This window comes from Lacerta agilis, chromosome 16, assembly GCF_009819535.1.
Source record: "Lacerta agilis isolate rLacAgi1 chromosome 16, rLacAgi1.pri, whole genome shotgun sequence".
Taxonomy (NCBI): domain Eukaryota; kingdom Metazoa; phylum Chordata; class Lepidosauria; order Squamata; family Lacertidae; genus Lacerta; species Lacerta agilis.
Window position 1 is genome coordinate 5,820,975 of NC_046327.1, and position 21,294 is coordinate 5,842,268.

Here is a 21,294-nt window from a genome sequence, read left to right on the forward strand (position 1 = left end):
GTTCAGTCGTGTCCGACTCTTCGTGACCCCATGGACCAGAGCACGCCAGGCACGCCTATCCTTCACTGCCTCTCGCAGTTTGGCCAAACTCATGTTGGTAGCTTCAAGAACACTGTCCAACCATCTCATCCTCTGTCGTCCCCTTCTCCTTGTGCCCTCCATCTTTCCCAGCATCAGGGTCTTTTCTAGGGATTCTTCTCTTCTCATGAGGTGGCCAAAGTACTGGAGCCTCAACTTCAGGATCTGTCCTTCTAGTGAGTACTCAGGGCTGATTTCTTTGAGAATGGATAGGTTTGATCTTCTTGCAGTCCATGGGACTCTCAAGAGTCTCCTCCAGCACCATAATTCAAAAGCATAAATTCTACGGCGATCAGCCTTCTTTATGGTCCAGCTCTCACTTCCGTACATTACTACTGGGAAAACCATAGCTTTAACTATACGGACCTTTGTCGGCAAGGTGATGTCTTTGCTTTTTAAGATGCTGTCTAGGTTTGTCATTGCTTTTCTCCCAAGAAGCAGGCGTCTTCTAATTTCGTGACTGCTGTCACCATCTGCAGTGATCATGGAACCCAAGAAAGTGAAATCTCTCACTGCCTCCATTTCTTCCCCTTCTATTTGCCAGGAGGTGATGGGACCAGTGGCCATGATCTTAGTTTTTTTGATGTTGAGCTTCAGACCATATTTTGCGCTCTCCTCTTTCACCCTCATTAAAAGGTTCTTTAATTCTTCCTCACTTTCTGCCATCAAGGTAGTATCATCAGCATATCTGAGGTTGTTGATATTTTTTCCGGCAATCTTAATTCCGGTTGGGGATTCATCCAGTCCAGCCTTTCGCATGATGAATTCTGCATATAAGTTAAATAAGCAGGGAGACAATATACAGCCTTGTCGTATATGATAGCCATGTTCAAATATATAAAAGGATGTCATATAAAGGAGGGAGAAAGGTTGTTTTCTGCTGCTCCAGAGAAGCGGACACGGGGCAATGGATTCAAACTACAAGAAAGAAGATTCCACCTAAACATTAGGAAGAACTTCCTGACAGTGAGAGCTGTTCGGCAGTGGAATTTGCTACCAAGGAGTGTGGTAGAGTCTCCTTCTTTGGAGGTCTTTAAGCAGAGGCTTGACAGCCATCTGTCAGGAATGCTTTGATGGTGTTTCATGCTTGGCAGGGGGTTGGACTGGATGGCCCTTGTGGTCTCTTCCAACTCTATGGTTCTATGGTTCTATGATTCTACTGCCTGATGCTCATTTAACTTCCTAGTTTTCAAATGACGGAAGATTTTCACAGGTATTTCTGAGCCTACTTGGGAGTCAAAAGAAAGTAATTCAAAGCAGCTGTTGTTGGGACGTTTCATTCCGAATCTGCTCGGCAGAGCCAGACAAGAGGATGGTGACAGGTGGGTGTCCTGCCCACCCCCAAACATAAATCCTGGCCAGGCCCATGCTACAGACATGTCTTTTAAAATAGTGGCACTCTTGTTCCTGCTTGCCCAAGGCTGATGCAGGACCCCTCCCCCCCCCAGCTGTTCCTGCCGCCTTCAGAGATGAAACAGACTCTAGAGAAGAGGAAGCTGGCAGGAGATCATGTATTGATTTCTTTGTTCTTGGCTTTTGTCCTGGAACAAGACGGAGCAGGCTGGGAAAGATACAGTTCCTTAAAGCTACTCGTTCTGAAAGGGGCAGCAAGGAATCAATCTCTCAGAAAGACACTATAGGGATTTAGGAACAAAATGAAGCAGGCAATTGCTTATGGAGACCGCAAATAATATTCCGGAAAATGTTCCTCCCTGCGCAGAGAGATGCACACCTGTTTATCTTGAGCATATTAAGTAAGGCAAATAACGGATACTTCCAAAAGTAGCATTGGAAAATCAGATATATTATCTAATCGCCAAATGGCGTTTTAAGCCCAGGTTACGGCCGCCACAATGGAATGTCTAGGCGCCTTTTTTTTTTTTGGCTGTGGAATTTATCACTATTATTCATATCATAGAATCATAGAGTTGGAAGAGACCCCAAGGGCCATCCAGTCCAGCCCCCTGCCAAGCAGGAAACACCATCAAAGCATTCCTGACCGATGGCTGTCAAGCCTCCGCTTAAAGACCTCCAAAGAAGGAGACTCCACCACACTCCTTGGCAGCAAATTCCATTGTCGGACAGCTCTTACTGTCAGGAAGGTCTTCCTAATGTTTAGGTGGAATCTTCTTTCTTGTAGTTTGAATCCATTGCCCCGTGTCCGCTTCTCTGGAGCAGCAGAAAACAACCTTTCTCCCTCCTCTATATGACATCCTTTGATATATTTGAACATGGCTATCATATCACCCCTTAACCTTCTCTTCTCCAGGCTAAACATACCCAGCTCCCTAAGCCGTTCCTCATAAGGCATCGTTTCCAGGCCTTTGAGCATTTTGGTTGCCCTCCTCTGGACACGTTCCAGCTTGTCAGTATCCTTCTTGAACTGTGGTGCCCAGAACTGGACACAGTACTCCAGGTGAGGTCTGACCAGAGCAGAATATAGTGGTACTATTACTTCCCTTGATCTAGATGCTATACTCCTATTGATGCAGCCCAGAATTGCATTGGCTTTTTTAGCTGCTGCATCACACTGTTGACTCATGTCAAGTTTATGGTCTACCAACACTCCTAGATCCTTTTCACATGTACTGCTCTCAAGCCAGGTGTCACCCATCCGGTATTTGTGCCTTTCATTTTTTTTTTTTTGCCCAAGTCATTTATATGTCATTTCTATACTGCTTTGTATTTTTAAAGAACAAATCTCAAAGCAGTTTGCAAACACATTAAAACATCAAATGAAACAATCCCAAATAAAAGAAATTCAAGCTTCAAGGAAAATCTTTCAGGTCCTTCTACAAGTGACGGTTTGCTTTCCCCGGTCGCCAACCTGGTAATACAGAGATCCACAAATGTTCGCCATTGGACCGGTACCAGTTGCAAAATGCGCCTGGCTAATTTCTAACAATGGAGTTTGTTGCCTTTCCCATCAATGCACAACAAAAAGAAACAGAGCAATCGCTGGGAAACAGCTTCGACCTGTTAATCCAAACTCCAGGGTCTATGGTTTGCTGTAACTTTATGTCATATATTCCATATTTTATGTTTTTATGGGCTTATAGCCGCAATAAATTTGAATTTGAATTTGAATTTATGGCATTTCCTTGTAGCTTCTGCTGTCTGCAAGTGTCTCCTAACAAATCCACCCAAAAAGCCACAAGGGTATAAACATCCCACCTGTGAGTCGTCCTTCTCCCAAACACACTATAACATATTTCTAAAACTAAACTTTAAAAGTACTTACAAAGGAAGCATAGCTGTGTTGGTCCATGAAACTCCAAAACCCACAGTTGGACAATGCCTGTATTGAGACAAGTCAGAATATCCCCCAAGACATGGCAAACGTTCCGAGTTCTCCATACCTCTTTATCAACCAAGACCTTACACCAGCTACGGGGAAACCATTTTGGAACAACTGTGACAGGTCTTCCGGCAACCCATCTGCCGCTCGTGTGGTGTCACAGTGACATCACATGACCAACAGGTGTGTTGCCACCCCCCACCATTGAAATCCCTCACATGCCTCTGCTTCGAAGCCGGCTTTCCATGCTTCTGTAGGCCTTGCAAACCCCACCACACGGTTATTGTTCCAACCCTCAAATTGCCGATTGAAAATTGCACCGCTGGGTAGGCTTTGCAAGGCGTGGGGAGACTTGGAAACCCAACGGAGATTCAAATAAGAGATGTGCAAGGGATTTTGAAGAGTAGGCCAATGGTTTAGCTAAACATCATATCCGACAAGTCTTTTAAGGAACCTGTGGCATGCGATTCTGAAGACACAAGTGTAAACTTACCTACACTAGTAGGGAATATGTCCTCGTTGTTGATTTGCACCTCAATCCAGTCCATCAAAAGATTCATATACTGGGGCGCTGGCAATGCCGTAGGTTTCTTGTACTTCAGATCGTCCTGCCACCGATATTCGTATTTTGGACCCCCCGACATCACAGGGCAGGTCCTCTCTGTGCAGAACTCACAGATAGTTCCGTAGATCAAGTTGATCCTGTTGAAAAAGTCCACCACGTGAACTGCTACCCAGTCATTTAGATCCTCTCCACCAGGCAGCTGCACAGCTGCTTTCAGGTCCACCCCAGAGTTCAGCGAGGCCTGCGCTCGTTTGTGGAGCTCAAATCTCTGGGTCCCGGGTTCAAATTTCCGTTTGGGGCGGAACGTCTTGTCCTTGTTAAAAACTTGTTTGAGTGCAATGGACATGTCTTACAGTCTTCAAGTTTCCTTACAGCAAACAATCAGGCACTAGAATACCCTGGTATATCCAAGGTAAAAATGGGTTTCAACAGCGGCAGCAGGTCCTTTGGTCCACTAGCTCTTCCTGTTGAAAATTCTCCCGGGAGACTTCATGGTCCTGAAAGTTCAGAGAGAAAACGTGAATGAATAAAACCTGCAAGTTGGTGGTAAATTTGACATCCACTCATTTGCTTTTTGTTTGCTTTTACTTTTACCTATGAGTATACTGGGGTAAAAGTGTTGTTACTTAACAGGTTTATGCAGAGTTGCATCCATATCAAGAAGCCCCTTCAGATAGCCAGACAAGCTTCGGTCTCTTCTTCCCCCCACCCCTTCAATTAAACTCAGCTCTACTTGAGGGCATAGGGACGCAGGTGGCGCTGTGGTCTAAACCACTGAGCCTTGGGCTTGCCGATCAGAAGGTCGGCAGTTCGAATCCCCACAACGGAGTGAGCTCCCGTTGCTCTGTCCCAGCTCCTACCCACCTAGCAGTTCGAAAGCACATCAAAGTGCAAGAAGATAAATAGGTAACGCTCCAGCAGGAAGGTAAACGGCGTTTCCGTGCGCTGCTCTGGTTTTGGTGTTCCGCTGCGCCAGGAGCGGCTTAGTCATGCTGGCCGCATGACCCGGAAAAACTGTCTGCGGACAAACGGCGGCTCCCTCGGCCAGTAAAGCGAGATGAGCGCCGCAACCCCAGAGTTGTTCGCGACTGGACTTACCGGCAACTGTCAGGGGTCCTTTACCTTTACCTGGTTGAGGCCTGCCGGTATTTTCGTCCCCTATATCCTACCTCACTGCATCCCAAGGATGCCCAAAGGTGGCTTGCATATCCACAGTACAATCACCTAGGTTTTTCTAATCAACGGCCAATCCCAGTCACCAGTCTAGCTGCCGCATTCTGGATTAATTGCAGTTTCTGGGTCACCTTCAAAGGTAGCCCCACGGGACGTTGCCACGGGAGCCGGATTAGGCCCCCCCAAACGGGCTTTAGACATGCCTGCTCTACCATCACTGGAGATTCAGAAGCTCTCCCTCATAGCTCAGTGAACGTGCTAGAGGAACAGGCGCAACAATTATGCCAAGCTGCAGAAACCGTAAAACAATATATGCCATTATTCAAACAAACCATGTACGACCTGGCACTTCCCTCCTCCAGCAATAAAAGACAGCTATTGTGGTGGCACGTGCATTGCCCGGAGAACGAGCTTGAGTCAGTTTTGAGAGGGATAAATTAATACCTGTTATACTAGACGTTTAAGCCTCGTTCAACCTTCCATTAGGAGGGGCGGAACAGAGGAGAGAAATTCAGCCAACAACACCCGACCCCTCCCCGCTTGACAGTTAAGAATTTCTTGCCAAAGTAATGTTTGCTTCTTAACCCTTTGTACGTATAGCCCACTTTGCCTCCCGTTTAAAACCAGATGAGATGGAAGGTTTCTCCTTGCCTTGAAGTTATGGAAAATGCAGATGGAAGGCACCGCAATGGCACAGGCAACACATATTAAGCACTGCAAAGCTGACCAGAATATATAAAATGAGAGAATCCATGCTCATCTCCAAAATGAAGATGAACCCACGTTAAGAAAACTCACTCTTAGCAAACATTTGCTGTACTCTGCCAATTATTTATTACAGATACAGGAGAAGGTCTGCTTTTTTAATCCGTCTGCCCTACGGCAATTTGATCTCCACTAGTTTAAATAGACATGATATTTGAAATGTTCTATTCACTGGCACTGAGGCTAAATGCTAAAAAATAAAATACTGGATAGGAGGCCAGAAACTCTTGATTTCTACAAGAGCTGAGCTGATTTTACCCAGACGTTTAGCAAATCCTAGTTCGGTTTTTGGGGTTTTTACAGAGCCAAAAGAGCATCCGTCCATTATAGATAGATATAAACCATAGCTGTCAACCTTTCCCTTTTTTTGGCGGGAAATTCCCTTATTATAGGATTGGGAAACAGCAGGGAGGGTTGACAGCTATGATATAAACTGGCAATGGAGGACAGATCTGGGCTATTAAATGCAACAGCTTAACCTAACGGAAGTCTGTGATAAGCCACTTCTAAATTCCAAGGGGTCTAGAAAGTATATTGAGGTGGGGCTCAGGTGAACTCACAGTCAGAGGTGACTAGTGACTATTTGGACTAGCAGGATGCAAGGCAAGGAGGCCAACAGTAGAAAGAGCCAGAGACAATGACAGGAAAAGCCGGTGCTTTTTTTCTGCCGGAATGTGCCGGGACAGTTCTGGCATCTGCCTTGTGCCGCCATCTTGTGCCGCCACCACCACACCGCCTTGAATTTACGCACCCCAGAGCATGGTGGGAAGTGTTGACGATGCCATCACCGCAAGACATGGCGAGATAAGTTGATGTTGCTAGGCTGCCCATGCATGTAAAAAACAAATAGGGCAAAATTATCACTGCCAGATCAGGCATGGGCGCCCAGTAGAGGATGGAAGGGTCTTCTGAGCCAACCCATAAAAGGCAACGGGCTGCAGGAAAAATCGACAAGGAAAGTGGGATGGTTTTACCAATCAGAAACAGCAAGAGGTATGGGAAACAGCCCTACTAGAAAAACTAACCAGTAACCTGAAATTGACACGGGGACAAACAGAAGAAGACACCTTCGCCCTGGTATGGTTCCCCTTCATCACACACACAGCCCAACAAGACAATGACAAAAATCTACCGACAGCATACAAATCAATATGGCTAACCTGATCCAAAACACCCACCAACCCCACTCACAAATGAAAACAAAGACCACCTCAGCCAACCACAAATGAACAATCACATCCTACGCCAACCCCGACCTCTCTCACCACCAAAGGAGCACAAGCAAGCAACAGAGAACCTACACAAACAACGCTGACACCAAACCCGACATATATTAAGGAAAATAATAGAAACATCGTCACCCCACCCCACCTATCTCCCCATCCCACCCACCTTCCCCCCTTTCTTCCTAATGTCTCAACAACAAAAACTGATTTGTAAAAATGTTATATGGAAAAATACGAGAGAGAGGCACACTACCATTGTAAATCAAGAAAATCTTTAATAAAAATATTTTTAAAAGAAACAGCAAGAGGTGGGCATTTAGGGTGGGTAGGGGGCTCCGGAGCCAATAAAAAAAGGAAGCAGCCAGCCAATAGGCAAGTGTGGGCAACACAGCCGTCTCGGAAGGGTTGCGCTTGCTGTGTTGCTCAAACTTTTTGCAACGCACCGATCTGAGCGCCTTGTACGACCGAAGGAGGAGGAGAACAGGCGAAGGCAAGGAACAGTATGTGTGCATCTTGCTCCCCGCTAAGGACCGAAGGCGCTGAATCTCCCTATAAGATGGCGTAACCCAGCATCTCGGAGCGTGATTTTGGTTTCAAGATGGCGTCGGTGTCTGGGTTGGCGACTTGAGGCGGTGAGTTCCGGCACTTTCCCCCATGGAAAAACAACCGGTTTTAATTTTGCCACCGCTGCCCTCCCTTATTGAGTTCAACCATAGGCTCCCACTGAGCCAAATGAGGAGGAAGCCGACAGCCAGCTTACAACCTCTGGAGTGGTTGTTAAGTAAGAAAGCAGGTAAGTACAGGGGTTGGTGGAACAGTGTCCCATTTCCCCAAATAGACGAGCCTTTGCTACTCACAATTCCCATCTGTCTTGGCCAAAGGGCTCCCTTTCTGCCTCCTTTTCACACCCCAAAATGTAACTCCGTATCCTGGATTTCGCACAAGGGAGTCTGGATGCTTCCAAAGGACCTTTTTATTGAACATCCATCCTGATTTGTTTGCAGGGAGGTTAGACAGCATTCTGTCAAACCATTATCCCACACTTTCCACTGCACGTTCCTGCCAGTTTCCCTATTGGGAAATTGATATTTTGGGGAACCAGATTTGGCGGGCAAAAGCTCCAAATCTGCTCGGATTGCAAAACCTGGATTTGCCGGCATGGGGTAAAATCCCACCTCGAAATCATCCTTTATAAGCTGGAGGTGCTGCAAATCTGCAATAGATGTACGCAAAACTTTTGAGAGAGAGCGAAAGTGCAGAAAGCAACACTCTGCTGGTTCAACGCTTCCTCTGACAGCTTTTGTCAAAGAGAAATGGTACCTCAAAGTTCAAAGGAATCCCTCTTAAGCTTTTACAGCTGGAGTCTGGATTGAGAACAGTGCTGGTTCCCCTGAGGGAGTTATCTTAAAATACTTTCTGTCCTCCACGCCTGGGTTACTCTCCAGGGGCTGCGGTGTCATAACTGGCAGGAGCTGTTGGCTGCCGTAATCCTGCACTTCACAAAAACGAGCTCCCCGGCAGTTCCCACGGGGATAGGGTTCGTCTCAAATCCTGGCGACCGTCATTGCAGTGAGCGAAAGTTTCTCAAGTGCTCACAGACCCCGTGACCTGTAATGTTTGGAAGGACGGCACTGTGGCAACGCACAGAAAAAGAGACTCTGCAATGAACCCAATTTCCAATCCAGTTTGCTCAATGTTCTGTTTCCCCAACGAAATTCTCCCAAAACCCACTTCGGAGCGCTAGCCTACAATTTAGTTGTGTACAGGCTTGTCATTTTTGCCGGCGTAACCTACTATTAAGTTGGGAGAAAATAATCTAAATATATCCACTTCCCACAACACGGATGTAAAACACGGCATCGGATTGGGCAGTCCCTAACCCGCCTCGACACAATACCCTTTTTTGGGGGGGTGAGGTTTCCGGGTGAATCTGACACAATGCAAACTTAAATTTGAACAAGCGGCTTTGTAAAAGGAGGTCGCTTGGCGTGGGAAAGAGGGCGCAAGGTAGCGCAAGGTTAAGTTATAACTTAACAAACCACGTATTGTTGAAAAGAAATGCTTTCCCTTCAACTGCCTGTTATGGTTATAGTTATCAAGCCAGAACCAGAATAGCCAGGGTGGGCCCCAAGATGGCTCTCCTTCCCGCTACAAATCCATATGCAGAAGCCAAATGGCAGCTGACTCTTCCTTCAGCGCTGGGAACAGTACGATGTCCTCAGCTGCCCCTGATGAAAGGTTGGTCGTCTGTCTTGTGTCAGGGGCCTGGTAGGAGTTTTTTCCACTTGGCAGATTGGCTTAGGGGTCTGCAACCTTTAAGACAAAAAGAGCCACTTGGACCCGTTTCCGAAGAGAAAAAAAAAATCTGGGAGCCGCAAAACCATTGCGGCCCACAAAAATATAAACACCCAGAAGCTCATAGCACAATTTAGACAGGTAATGAAGAGCAGGTAATGAAGGCAAAATGGCAAAATATCACGAAACGCTCCCCCCCCCCAGCCAAACAACAAGCACTGTATTAAAGGAACCGTCCGAATGCCTGACGCTGCAGGGGCAAATCTAGAAGGGGAAATCCAACCCCCCAGAATACTTCCGCCCCATGAACAGCACAAATGCAACCCTAAAAGTTTAGCAAACTTATGCAAAAGCACACAGCATGCACACTGCCCCAATCACTATTGGCCAGCAGAGGGGCTGGGCAAGGCAGCTGAGAGGGGCTGAAGCAGGGGGCTGATCACGTCCCCCCTGCAGGCGCGGGAAAACATTCCTTCAGAATGGATAAAACCCTTCTTTCAGTCCATGGGACTCCCGCTTCTAGGCGCTGCCCCCTCCTGCCCCCCCCCGTCGGTACGCCCATGCTCGGGCCCCTTTTGCTACGCTGCTTAAGGGAAGTCTCCTGCGCCCCCCCCGAAACAGAGCCCGGGACCGGTCGTCCCCTGAGCTTTTTCCCGCGCACATCTCATCCCGTTGGGCCGCCCTTAGCTGAAGAGCCAGGCTTCCTTTTCCTTCCCAGACTGCCACGTGTCCTGGAGCCGGGCCCTTCCACTTTTTTAAAAGAGGGCTTCCCCCTCGCCCGCCGCCCCTGGCCCAGCCCGCAGCTGCCTCCTTACCTCGTCGAGTCGTCGCGCCTCGTCGAATTGCAGCAGCCAGCAGCTCCACCAGCAGCAGCCAAACACAAGCGCCGGGACAGGCGCCAAGGAGGGAAGCTGCTGCGGTCTGCTGCTGCGCCTGCGCTGGGACGAAACGGGGCACACATGAGCAGCACAGCCGCCGACAAGGTAGAGAAGTGGGTGGGCGCAGGCGGGCCAGCAGCATGGCGCAGCGCCCCCTACATTTCAGCGCTAAACACACCGGCCCTGCCCGGAGCCGCGGCAAAGGTGCAAAAGAGCCGCATGCGGCTCCGGAGCCGCGGGTTGCAGACCCCCGGCTTAGCCATTTGGTTTTCGCCTACCTCCTAGCAATCGTCACAACTTTGTAAGGTTTGCGGTTAGGCGTTGGGTGACCTCATGTTGGGGGAGGGGAGGCCCGGCCATCGCCTGCCCCTCCAAGCTTAAGGATATTCCGTTAAAGGAATCTGGGGGTGTGGATCTCGTCCAAAGCCCGGGGCTGGGCTAGGTCCATGCCACGACCCTTTCGGGAACCCAAGGGGAGCTTGAGTTGGTTTGCATCGACGGGGCTCCCCTTGAGAGCCAGTGTGGTGTAGTGGTTAAGAGCGGTAGACTCGTAATCTGGTGAACCGGGTTCGCGTCTCCACTCCTCCACATGCAGCTGCTGGGTGACCTTGGGCTAGTCACACTTCTCTGAAGTCTCTCAGCCCCACTCGCCTCACAGAGTGTTTGTTGTGGGGGAGGAAGGGAATGGAGAATGTTAGCCGCTTTGAGACTCCTTCGGGTAGTGATAAAGCGGGATATCAAATCCAAACTCTTACCGGTGGTTTACCCTTACCAGACTTCCTGCGCAGCGGGCAGGAGCCAGATAAAGTCTGGTCTATCCAATGCCTAAGCCAATTACCGCTCACATTCTGTAACCAATAAAGTTGTGGCCAAAATTTGCCCAATAACATTAACCATATATTCTGTCCTGGTGTCTTCTCCAGCTGAGCAACTGGTTGGCGGGCACTAAAGATAGGGCCGGCACTGAGAACAGCCTCCAAAATGTTACTCAGCACAGCTGAGCAACATTTACCTTTGCCCATTAAAAAATAGCCCTCACCAATTAACTAGCTTTATATTCTACCAACCAAAGCCATCTATTCTGAGCTTCTAATAAATTTATTACGGTCATTCAAAGCGCCACACTTTGTGAAACCTGGATTTCACCAGCATGGTGATAGAATTGCTTAGCCCTGGTAATCTGGCGTTCCAATACGGAGGTGGGCTACTTTTGGTTGCTAGCCTTCCCAGATGTCACGTGTGTTTACAATCATAGACTCTTAAATCCGTATAATGAAACAGTGTAGTCCGCTCTAATAGATTAATTAAAAAAGAAAGAAAGAAAAGCCCATTCAAGTTCAAATAACCCCCCTAAAGAAACCCACAATCAAAGAAACCTGTGCAACAATACAGACTTAGAATACCTGATCTCACACAAACCAATTCCTTTCATCCTTGTTTATCACCACATTCCAGAGTATGTGACTAACAACTTAGAGGGTGATTCAGTTATATAGCTTATTAATCAGACGCATCCTCCTTTTATCCTCTGCAATCATCACATGGCCAGATCTACCCCATTTGTGTCTGGATTGTTCCACACTTCCTTTCTCTTTTAACACATGCACGATCGCAGTGTGCAGAGTCTCTTGGTGCTTATGCCGTTCCCCAACTCCCACACTTCCATGTGCAAGACTGCACGCTGGGACTCCTCACACAGGGACAAGTAACGTATTTATGACGGCATATTTGGGGGGGGGGAATTCCCAGAAGTGGCAGCCATAAGCTCTCTACCCCAGCAGGCACCTTCCCCCCCCCAGTCCTGAAACCGGCACAGTGCTGCTCTTAGTTGCAATGCGCCTCAAACAACACAACTGCCGTTAGCCTGTGCATACACAAAGAGGCAATACAACTGCACGGGACTTAGATCTCGGAAGACTTCCCCGAAACGAGAAATCTGAGAGGCGGAGAAGTTGGAAACAACTACTAGATACCAGGCCTTGTGCGGCACAGATAGGATGTCCTGGCTCTGGGCTGCTGCAGACCTGCACGCCGCGTCCTTCGATAGGCCCAGAACAATATTGACAAATGAGCAAGGGGATTTCAACACGAGATCACCGACGGGTAATAAGTAACCCTACCTGCTTGGTTTTGATCCGCCACATCCCTCTGCCAGCTTCACCGCACTAATTCTCCTATTAATGGGAAGATGAAATGATGCAGCTTCACACCGCCGGGGCATGAAAAATACCGATGCAAGCATTCAAGTTGTCATCTTCTTAAACTGTGACATGGGTTTGGTTTCCAGAACGCTATCGCATGTCGACACCGATACCAAGCGAGAAGCCTTGCCTAATCCAGGGATAGCAACACAAGCCACGTAACGGGCTGTAGGTAACCATATAAATTCTTTCTGATGAGCTGAAGGGAAGCCCTATCCCTGGACAGTGCTGCCAAGTATCCCGTTTTCCCCGGGATTCTCCCTTATTTTAAGCAGTTTCCCACTGCTCTCCCTTATTTTTTATTTCCCTTAAATTTCCCGTTTTTAATGGAAGCAGCTCCTCCCCTGCTGGCCAGGGACTGGGTGGGAAGACCTCGCCTACTTGGAGAGAAAAGCCTCAGCCCTCAAAGCAAGTGGGAGCCATTTCCTGTGCTTACAGGGGGGTGTATTCCTCCCCCTGCATCAGCCCCTATCCGTTGCCGCCGAGCCCCTCAGCCGGCCAATAGGGTTAGCTGGTGGGCGGAGCCTGGCTGCCTTTGAGCAGCTGCTGCTTCCTGTCCTGTTTTGATGGGATCAGACAAGACGACGATGGGGCTCCATCACGCGGAGCACATGGCTGCCCTCCTCTTTGCTGGCTGCCCTCCTCTTTGCTCCGCTCCGAGCCCCAGCCCGCTTGCAGTTTATATTGCTGCTCCGCCCACTTTTGCTTCTGACTCCGCCCACCACTAACATGTGACTGTCCCCGGGATAGGTGAGACTGCTGATCCCTTATTTTCAAATCTGAAACTTGACAGCTATGTCCCTGGAGCACATTCAAAACACTACCAAACCCTTTGCCACATAAATACAAAACTGATAACAACACAAACAACGTAACAGGCTGTATGTAACTATAGATAAATTATTTTTAAATGTGATTCAACGTATCATATCAAAATATATGGTTCTATAGGCCAACTTAACATGTAAACGAAACATATTATGAGAAATTAAAGTCCAGCAGATTGATCAGGAAATACAATTATCCTGGAATCCTTGTCTTATTTGCTGCATGTGCCATTCTTCCAAGTTCTTCGTCTGATACCTGCATACAAGGAACGCTAGAATTCTTAAAAGCATATTCACGCGTGGAATACTACAAGATTGATATAAGAATTCCACACCGTGAATACTGCCACTATAAAAACTGAATACAGTGGTGCCCCGCTACATGAATGCCTCGCTAGACGAAAGGCATTCGCTAGCGGAAGGCTGCCTCGCAAGACGAAGATGTCAATGGGCTTGCCTCGCAAGACGATTTTTTTTTTCTTTTTTCTTTTTTCCGTCAAAACCGCTATTCTCCGTTGGTGCTTCGCAAGACGAAAAATTCGCTATACGAAGACAATCGCAGAACGAATTATTTTCGTCTTGCGAGGCACCACTGTAGATTGTATTTCCTGATCAATCTGCTGGACTTAAATTTCTCATAGTACGTTTTGTATCCATCCTTATTTCAGACATCGTGATATATCCATCCTTATTTCAGACATCGTGATATATCGGCATATTGCAGCATTTAGCTGGTGATACAATGCAACGTTGAAAACCAGATATTGCCCAATTCACCACCGTTGATCTCTCCTCACAATAAACAGGCACAGGAGATTGGGGTGGGGGCATGTTTTGAGGCCTCACTCAGTTCAGGCAGGATGATAATTACCGTATTATGCATTGGCACCTGTAGGGCCAAAGGTTCTCCTATCTCGACCCTCGAAGATTCCCCACAGCTGAGGTTCAACGTGGAGATAATATTTGCACTGCGCATTTGAAAGCCAATGGGCTATTCAGTTATCCACAGGTGAATTCTAAAATGGTTAAAAAAATACCCAGGGCGTGTTAAGGGGCTGTTATCTGAAAGCAGCTTTCAGCAGTTGCGTTCCGCCCAAACAATTGCCTATTCCTGCTGTCCCTGCACTAATCTAAAAATCCTGGCATGTCTAAGTGGAAGCTTATCTCGGATCATTAAAAACCGTGCATTGTGCATCAGGCTTTAACAGGGATTCCCGGAAGCATGGGTGACACAAAAGACACAAACACAACTTTCTTCATAATCAGAACGGAGTGTTTGTATGCAACAAGAACATCATAAAACGGTGACAAATTTCTGCGGAGATCAACGCTGCAATCCCAGAAAAAGCAGCAGCTGGTGACACAATCCTTTAAGTTTAATAATTAGCTGGAAGCAATTCTAAACTAAGCACTTCCAGTAAAAAAAGGCTGGGCTCTCCAGCAGCTTCTTAAAAAAAAAAAAAAAAACAGAGTACTGTACAGAACAACCTGGCATTCCTTAAGAAGCCTAAACGGCCTCGGTCCTGTATACCTGAAGGAGCGTCTCCACCCCCATCGTTCAGCCCGGACACTGAGATCCAGCGCCGAGGGCCTTCTGGTGGTTCCCTCACTGCGAGAAGCAAAGCTACAGGGAACCAGGCAGAGGGCCTTCTCGGTAGTGGCGCCCGCCCTGTGGAACGCCCTCCCGTCAGAGGTCAAAGAGATAGACAACTACCAGACATTTAGAGGACATCTGAAGGCAGCCCTGTTTAGGGAAGCTTTTAATGTGTGATATTTTAATTTACAGTGGTGCCTCGCTAGACGAAAAAATTCGTTCTGCAAGAATCTTCGTCTAGCGATTTTTTCGTCTAGCGAAGCACCAATGCAAGTAGCGGTTTTCGCAACGAAATATTTTTTTTCTTCGTCTTGCGAGGCAGCCCCATAGACTTTTTCGTCTTGCAGGGCAGCCTTCCAATAGCGAATGCCTTTCGTCTAGCGAGTTTTTCGTCTAGCGGGGCACCACTGTATTTGATTTTTGTTGGAAGCCGCCCAGAGTGGCTGGGGAAATCCAGCCAGATGGGCGGGGTACAAATAATAAATATTATTATTATTATTATTATTATTATTATTATTATTATTATTATTATTATATTCTCCAGAATCCAGTGCAAGGATTTCATTTGCTTTTCCAAGCCATCTGGAAAAAAACAACACACCTGACCTTCAAGATTGCTAGTTACCATTGGAAATCTGGGAGAACTGGTCTCCAATATTATTATTATTATTATTATTATTATTAGTGTTAATTTGGATATTTTGCATTTATTTTATTGTGCTTTACAATTTTGTCAGCCGCCCTGGGAATTTTATTGAAGGACTGGGTACAACTCCCTAAAATATAAAACGCCATTTTTAATAGCAGACGCTACTCTCATTTCATAGCAGTGTGTGTGTGTGTGTGTTGTTATATTATACATTGGTTTTTGAAAGCCCTTTTGCACTCATAAGTAGCCTTTAGAATTTAATATAAAGGAAGTGAATGGAAATTAAACTTCTGAGTCAAATTTCTAGGCCTTTCGGCTCAATAACTGGGCTGGAAAACCTCATCCTTGTCTTGATTAATATTAATATTATTCCACTGTTCCTTACACAGAGCAGTTTACTGGATGTCCACGGGTTCTACATTAGTGAGGGAGGGAGAAAAAACTTTTTAATAATTTTATAAATGTTGCTTCTTACTTGCCTTCGCCGAAACTTGATTCAGCCACCATCTCTACCAGCCTCTCTGATATTGCCAACAAGACCAGACAGTGGTTAATGGCTGCTGGCACTGTTCCTGCCAACGTCTACATCAACCGCAAGGAGGAAAATGATACCTGTGGGTAGGATTAACAAGGATCATATCCGAATATTGGCATGCTAGTAAACTTGTTGCCAAACGAATTTGCTGCTTCGAATTAGGGCGCTGCATCTGGGAGATGATTTTGTTATGGCGGCCGTGCTATTGGATTATCCTGGTTTGCCTTGTTGTCTCCTCGATAGTCCCAAACAGATTTTGCAACAACTGGGCTAGATCCAGAGGGAAACAGCCATGGCTTTGCAAACGATATTGCCAATAAACGGTGCACATGCAGTCTGCAACAGAGGCCACATCTATTTAAAAGATCACTGTATGATTGAAATTTAGATATAACCTGAGGATAAGATAAATTGTACAGTAGAAGATAGATGAATAAGTTAGAAGATAAGGATTAAGATAAGATATAAGTATAATATTAGGCAATGTTATAATTAAGTTAAGAGGTATGAGATAGCAATGATTTAAAATGTAAAATAGAAAGGAGCATGGGAAGTTACATAAAAGGTACCGTATTCACAAGGGACACAGGAGGAGGGGACAGGAGGAAGTCCTGTGATGATGTGAGAAAAGATTAATTTTTAGAAAATATGTTAGTGTTAGTGTTTTTGTTTTTGTTATGTATTTTTTTATGTTAGTTGTGTTTTTTTCATTTTGGTATGTTATGAGTAAAAAAATTAATAAAAATTATTTTAAAAGAAAAGAAAAAAGAAAAGAAAGAGTGCTTAGAATTAGCCTTGGTAAAAGAGCAGCTTGGGAACCCCAGACTCACATAAATGTAAAAGGATTAAGAGAAGACCTTTGCTCCAAGTCTCCATTTCTCGCATTTTTTCCTATCATTTATTGGCCTTTTAGGGTTTAATTTTTAAGGGGGAAAGGCACTTTATGGCTTTTTCACTTAGCTATAGACAAAAAACCATCTAGGAGCTTATCACCTGCTCCTGAAATGGTTTTTTAAAAAACCAGCGCACTTTTAAAGAAGTAAACGAGGTATGGCTTTTCACATCAATCACCCAAAAACACCCTGCCCAACCCGATAAAAGAAAGAATGTTGTTTAATTGGGCTTTTGTACAGCCCTAAAGTGCATAGCCGTGTTCCACTCTAATTAGATTTCCCCCCCCTCCTGAAGCTAGGTCTCTGGATTTGATCTTGGAAAGGCACCTCCTTGAAGTTATACGAGGCTCCCGAGGGGGAAAGGAAGGAACAGAGCAGACCACTTGAACTCAAGCCAAGAGCATCACCTGCAAAGCAAAAACCAATAGGCGAGGAAATCTTACATTTGTGGAACTAATTAAGCTAACTTGCTGCTTTGGGCTTTTATTATTATTTTTTTTAAAAAAGCATTCCCCTCAGCTCTCTTGGTGGGCAGACACAACAAGACCCCGATTGACCAAAGACCAAAGACACAAAGACATTGTGAGGGCAATGAGATCGAATCCACTGGGCACGTCCTTTTATATTGCCCACTGCATCGTGACTCAAGGAAAGAACGGATCGAACCGCTCCTGGTGAAACAGCCCGGCCGATCAGAGGAAGCCTACACCAGATACCTTTTAGCTGACAAAGACATAGAGACCACTAGGATTGTTGCAAAATTTTGCTACATAGCGACAAGAATAAGGCGCGCTGTGATGACAGCAAATACCAGTGACTGGTACCCTAGTCGAACTACCGTAGGACCACTGCAGGAATGTCGACAGGTGGTTGAGATCCATCCATAAAAATTCTGTAAAACTTTTTTAAAATCTGCAAAATTTTAATTGTAATTTTATTAAGTACAGTGGTACCCCGCAAGACGAATGCCTCGAACAACGAAAAACGAAAGGGTTTTGCGAGTTTTTAGTTGACTCGCGAGACGAATTCGTCAATGGCTGTTTTTCGCAAGACGACTTCGTCTGGCGAGGTACCACTGTAAGCCGGCACCGGAGCCGCGCCGCGTTTTAAAGCTGCAGCGAGCGAACAGCAGCGCTGCTGTTCGCTCGCTGCAGCCTTAAAAAGCGGCGCCGCGCGGCTCCGGTGCCGGTCGGGAGGGGGGCCGTTGGATCGCGCCCGCCTACCCATGATGGCGGGCGCGATCCAACGGCCCCCCTCCCAACCGGCACCGGTATCGGTCGGAAGGGGCCCCCGGACTTCCCCCCCCCATAGGAATGCATTAATTAAATTTTAATGCGTTCCTATGGGAAACGGTACCTCGCAAGATGAAATTTCCGCAAGACGAAAAGTCTTGTGGAACGAATTAATTTCGTCTTGCGAGGCACCACTGTAGATACCAATTCTATGAATTGGACTGTGCAATTTTCTTGCTGGTCTTTGACCGTATTAAAGATTTATTTATTTATTTATTTATTTATCTATCATCTATCTATCTATCTATCCATCCATCCATCCATTCATTCCATTCATTATGTGGACAGCAAGGCGTTCGACCCTAATGGGATTGAGGAGCCTCCCCAGTTAATTACCAGTCTGCCTGCACTGGGTACTGCAGAAGGAGAATATTTACTCCAACTAACTAGACGGGTTACAAGCAATGGACTCTGGATCCCAAGAGCGGCCTTCCAATGCTCGCTAGTTTATAAAGTAACAGTTCCAACCCATAACAGATTTCTGTAGTCTTTAAGGTAAAAAAGGTAAAGGACCCCCGGATGGTTCAGTCAAAGGCGACTATGGGGTTGCGGCACTCATCTCGCGTTCAGGCCGAGGGAGCCGGCGTTTGTATGCAGACAGCTTTCCAGGTCATGTGGCCAGCAGGACTAAACCGCTTCTGGCACAACCAGACACTGTGACGGAAGCCAGAGCGCATGGAAACACCGTTTACCTTCCCGCCGCAGCGGTCCCTATTTATCTACTTGCACTGGTGTGCTTTCGAACTGCTAGGTTGGCTGGAGATGGGATAGAGCAACGGGAGCTCACTCCGTCGCTGGGATTCGAACCGCCAACCTTCTGATCGGCAAGCCCAAGAGACTCAGTGGTTTGGACCACAGCGCCACCCGCTGTAGTCTTTAGCAGCAGCCCACAATTCCACTGGCTCATGGTGAGCCTTAGCTTTCCTTCTCAGCTTGCGGACATAGCTTAGTGATAGGGCAGCTGCTTTCCAAGTTCAATTCCTAGCCTCTCCAGGTAGGGATAGGAAAGACCCACCTCTGAAATCATGGGAGATCTCTGCCAATTAGTGTAGACAATAATCAGCTAGATGGAGAATAGCAGTTTCCTAGGTTCCTAATGTATGTTCCCAAATATAGGATGCACTGCAAGCCGGAGAGAAAAACGGGGGCCTGCAATTTGGGTATTTGGAGTGCCTCAACACCTGAGGCACCCAAACAACCCTATGGAGAATCTTGGAATCGTAGAGTTGGAAGGGATCACGAGGATTCATCTAGTCCAGGCATGTCCAACAGGTTGATCACGATCTACCAGTAGATCACTGGACACCTGTGGTAGATCACTGGCTCCCCCCAACTTTGGTTACCCTAAAAAAAGCTCAACAACTTTGACCTGAACCCACCAAAAGGGGGTAGATCACTGCCAGGTTTTAACTCTGTGAGTAGATCTCAGTCTCTTGGGAGTTGGCCACCCCAGATCTAGTCCAACCCCCTGCAATGCAGGAATCTTTCACCCCACGTGGGGTTCCAACCCACAACCCCTGAGATTAAGAGTCTCACGCTCCGCCATCTAAGAGGGCAGGAATCGCCTCTGTTCGTTGTTCCTGGCTCCACTGTCGGTACAATCCACACAGAGCCAGTGTGGTGTAGTGGTTAAGAGCGGTAGTCTCGTAATCTGGTGGACCGGGTTCGCGTCTCTGCTCCTCCACGTGCAGCTGCTGGGTGATCTTGGGCTAGTCACACTTCTCTGAAGTCTCTCAGCCCCACTCACCTCACAGAGTGATTGTTGTGGGGGAGGAAGGGAAAGGAGAATGTTAGCCGCTTTGAGACTCCTTCGGGAAGTGATAAAGCGGGATATCAAATCCAAACTCCTCCTCTTCTTCTTCAGATAATTCCAAGCTCCAAAATGTGGAGCTGGAGATTGTCCCAGATCTCGTGCAGACGCAGATGTCACGTGCCAGGAGGCAGGTTGGGTCTTGCCTACCGCAAGGATCTGGCTTGGCTAGGAAGGCAAATCAAGCTTTGTGGGCCTAAATAAAATGTCAGTATCAGGTCAAGGGGCAACATCAACAAGTGGGGAACAGGTGATAACTTCAATGGGTGGGTGCCCGTGGGTGGAAGCCCAGAGAACCGATTCCTCAAATGATATTTTATTCCCAGTGACTGTTCTGCACAAACAGGCACTACACTAACCTGGAAGCATACCAGAAACTGTGGGACTACAGTCATTTGGATGGTATCATCTCTGAAACTGTCAAGATGCAAAACAGGTTTGAGTTCAGAGCGAAGGTTTAGGGGTCAGCAATCTTTTTCAGCAGTGGGCCGGACCACTGACCCTCTGACCTTGTGGGGGGCCGGACTATATTTTTTTGGGGCGGATGAAATGAACGAATTCCTATGCCCCCCAAATAACCCAGAGATGCATTTTAAATAAAAGGACACATTCTACTCGTTTGAAAACACCAGGCAGACTCCCCAAAATAACCCAGAGATGCATTTTAAATAAAAGGACACATTCTACTCATGTAAAAACATGCTGATTCCCGGACCGTCCGTAGGCTGGATTGAGAAGGCGATTGGGCCAGATCCGGCCTCCGGGCCTTAGATTGCCTACCCATGGTTCAGAGTAACTGCACATGCAGAATCAGCACGTCTGATCTCCAAACAGCTCCACACATGCTTAATTTTTTGAAGGACGGGGACAGACCTCTTAATCCCCCCCCTCTCCTTCTAAATATATATATATATACAGTGGTACCTCGCTAGACGAAAAACTCGCTAGATGAAAGGCATTCACTAACGAAAGGCTGACTCGCAAGATGAATTTTCCAATGGGCTTCCTCGCAAGACGAAAAAAGTTCGCGATTCCCCCCCCCCCCCGTCAAACCGCTCTTCCCCCGTTGGTGCTTCGCAAGACGAAATTTTCGCTAGACGACCGCACTCGCAGAACAAATTAATTTCGTCTTGCGAGGCACCACTGTAGTAAGACTTTTCAACTGTACAACTTAGCATGTAAAATGTTTCCGACTGAAAATTAAGGGCAAAGGCC

At 46.9% G+C, this 21,294-nt stretch overlaps 1 protein-coding gene across 2 annotated transcripts in view; it reads right to left on the minus strand.

Moving 5' to 3' along the window:
- The window catches only part of MOB3B (MOB kinase activator 3B), a 101,029-nt gene that overhangs the window by 50,063 nt on the left and 29,672 nt on the right, over positions 1-21,294 (minus strand). Inside the window, exon 2 of one of the 2 annotated variants that reach the window (XM_033173503.1) lies at positions 3,874-4,438. In XM_033173503.1, coding sequence (XP_033029394.1) covers positions 3,874-4,287 — 414 coding nt within the window. In that variant the 5' untranslated portion in view covers positions 4,288-4,438. Of the gene's footprint in view, positions 1-3,869; positions 4,439-21,294 lie in introns of both variants that reach the window. The other variant, XM_033173502.1, reaches the window with a different exon arrangement.